Source organism: Penaeus monodon, chromosome 25 (assembly GCF_015228065.2).
Source record: "Penaeus monodon isolate SGIC_2016 chromosome 25, NSTDA_Pmon_1, whole genome shotgun sequence".
Taxonomy (NCBI): Eukaryota; Metazoa; Arthropoda; class Malacostraca; order Decapoda; family Penaeidae; genus Penaeus; species Penaeus monodon.
This window is the reverse complement of record NC_051410.1, coordinates 10247230-10249453: the sequence shown is the minus strand read 5'-3', so window position 1 is coordinate 10249453 and position 2224 is coordinate 10247230. Positions and strand designations below refer to the sequence as shown.

At 44.8% G+C, this 2224-nt stretch overlaps 1 protein-coding gene across 1 annotated transcript; it reads left to right on the top strand.

The window, feature by feature from the left end:
- The first annotated feature begins 164 nt into the window (after positions 1-164).
- LOC119589536 (arrestin homolog) lies at positions 165-1750 on the top strand. Its single transcript, XM_037938137.1, has 2 exons — positions 165-531; positions 742-1750. The coding sequence occupies exons 1-2, from the start codon at positions 340-342 to the stop codon at positions 1486-1488; spliced, it is 939 nt and encodes a 312-aa protein (XP_037794065.1). The 5' UTR covers positions 165-339; the 3' UTR covers positions 1489-1750.
- Positions 1751-2224: the final 474 nt, after the last annotated feature.

Sequence of the window (2224 nt, the reverse complement as noted above, 5' to 3'; positions counted from 1 at the left end):
GTAAGTGGAGAGAACCAGTAACCATGGAGTACCAGACAATGTATTATTAAACAGCGATGTTTTGTTCATGTTGTTACACGGTGGGGGGAGGGTATATTTCCGTAAGTTTCATTAGCTTTGGAAATGAAGCAATCTTAAAAAAGATAATTCACCCTATCATATCTTTATCTTTCAGGTAAGGTCACCGCGTACTTAAATCAGCGGGACTTCGTGGACCACATCACCCACACCTCCCCTGTGGACGGTGTGGTTGTTGTGGACCATGATTACCTGCATGGAAGGAGGGTCTTCGCGCGCGTGGCGGTCACGTACCGCTACGGTCGCGAAGAGGATGAGGTCATGGGACTTCACTTCAGCAAGGAGCTCGAGCTCGTCAACACCGAGGTCGCTCCTCATGCTGGAGACGTCCAAATGACCGATGTCCAGGAACGACTCATCAAGAAGCTGGGTGCTAACGCCTACCCCATCAGCGTGAATCTTCCCCAGAACGCTCCCTGCTCCGTTTCCCTTGATAGTGGAGATGAAATGTCTGTACGTAGCCCTTACAGAGTTTACGGTTCCATTTCAGTGTTTTAAAATGGTTAATTTTCCATAAAAAACAATCAGTTATATACATATTGCTAATTTCTCTATAATTATTCAAATTCAGTGCTCACATTCCTCTATAAATGACATGCGTTGTTTGTTGTAATACAGTCGCCTTGAAATACTATATGCTTATCCCAATTTTCTGCTTTGCAGACCCAGCCTCTTGGTGTGATCTACGATCTCAGGCTGTATGTTGCTGACCGCAAGGAGGAACGTCCCCACAAGCGGAACTCCGTCGGCTTTGCTGTCCGAAAGGTCCAGTACGCCTGTCCTGGCTCCAGCAACCGTCAGCCCCAGACCCTGGTCAGCAAGGGCTTCACTCTTTCTCCTGGAAGGCTCAACCTTGAGGTCACTCTGCCTCGCGACGTCTACTTCCATGGACAACCTATCGAGGCACAGCTTTCCATCAACAATGTGTCCAAGAAGACCGTGAAGAACATGAAGGCTGAGGTTGTACAGCACGTGGAGGTCACCATGACCAACACCCACTTCAGCCGAGTTGTGGCTTCACTCGAGTCTCGCGAAGGATGTCCCATCACCCCAGGATGCAACCTCACCAAGACCTTCTCCCTCAACCCTATTGCCTCCGTCAACAAGCGACGCTTCGGCATCGCCCTCGACGGCCAAGTCAAGGACCAGGACGCCAACTTGGCATCCTCTACCTTGGTGGCAGAAGGTAAGAACGTCAACGACGCCTTGGGCATCATCGTGTCCTACTCTCTCCGTGTGAAGCTGAACTGCGGCGCCATTGGCGGTGACCTGACTGCCGACCTTCCTTTCAAGCTGGTGCACCCCGATCCTGCCTCTGTCAAGGCACCACTGCGCAAGACTCAGTCAACTGACATTGAATTCGAGGAATTTTCTCGCCTGCGCCGTGGTCAGTCCATTGCTGAGGAGTAAACCTAGCAGGACCCAGAGGATACTTGGAGATCAGGCAACAATAGTTCTCGAATTCAAGAGTCAAGCAACATTATAGCACCTGGGAAATTGTGATTAAAGATTTGCATAAAATATTTAAATTTTTCATCGTACAATTTTACTGGTAGCATAACATAACGGAAATTCAGTAACATGAGCTAAATGATTTCCAATGTATCTATACTCTTGGATAGTAAAACGTGTTTTTACTCTCCATTTATGAAAATAAAAGTATTTAAAAAAGGATATATTATCTTACATCCTTCCTATTCGTTCAGACAAGAAAGTGCTATATGTATCGATGAAGGAGCTCTAAATTTCACATAGATGTTTACTGAAATTGATTATTGCCTTGGCATTTAAGAATTCCAGGACAGTTAAGGACTACTTGTATATCATAACTAATGATAATATCTACCTATTGACCTATTTCGTAAACTATACTGCTTACAGCTCACACTTGCTAAAGGATATTGCTTCGATGACATTTATGCTCATAATTTAAATATGTGATAAAACCGCTTGTTGCCTATCTTTGCCTTTCCCTTTAAATCATTTACACACTGTTTTGACTTGAATTCGCTCGTCGGCAGAACGAAAAAAAAAAATATGCTACCCATACATGAATGTCTGTAAAATACATACTAAGTGATAAGTAAGTTAGACATAATAGGGTGCCGTCAATATTTGTTGTGGGCCTTATACCACTACTGTTGTT

Bases quoted from the DNA above. Each gene is read 5' to 3' on its own strand.
- LOC119589536 (XM_037938137.1), top strand. From the start codon at position 340: ATGGGACTTCACTTCAGCAAGGAGCTCGAGCTCGTCAACACCGAGGTC. The intron at 532-741 runs GTACGTAGCCCT...TCTGCTTTGCAG, and splicing joins ATAGTGGAGATGAAATGTCT to ACCCAGCCTCTTGGTGTGAT.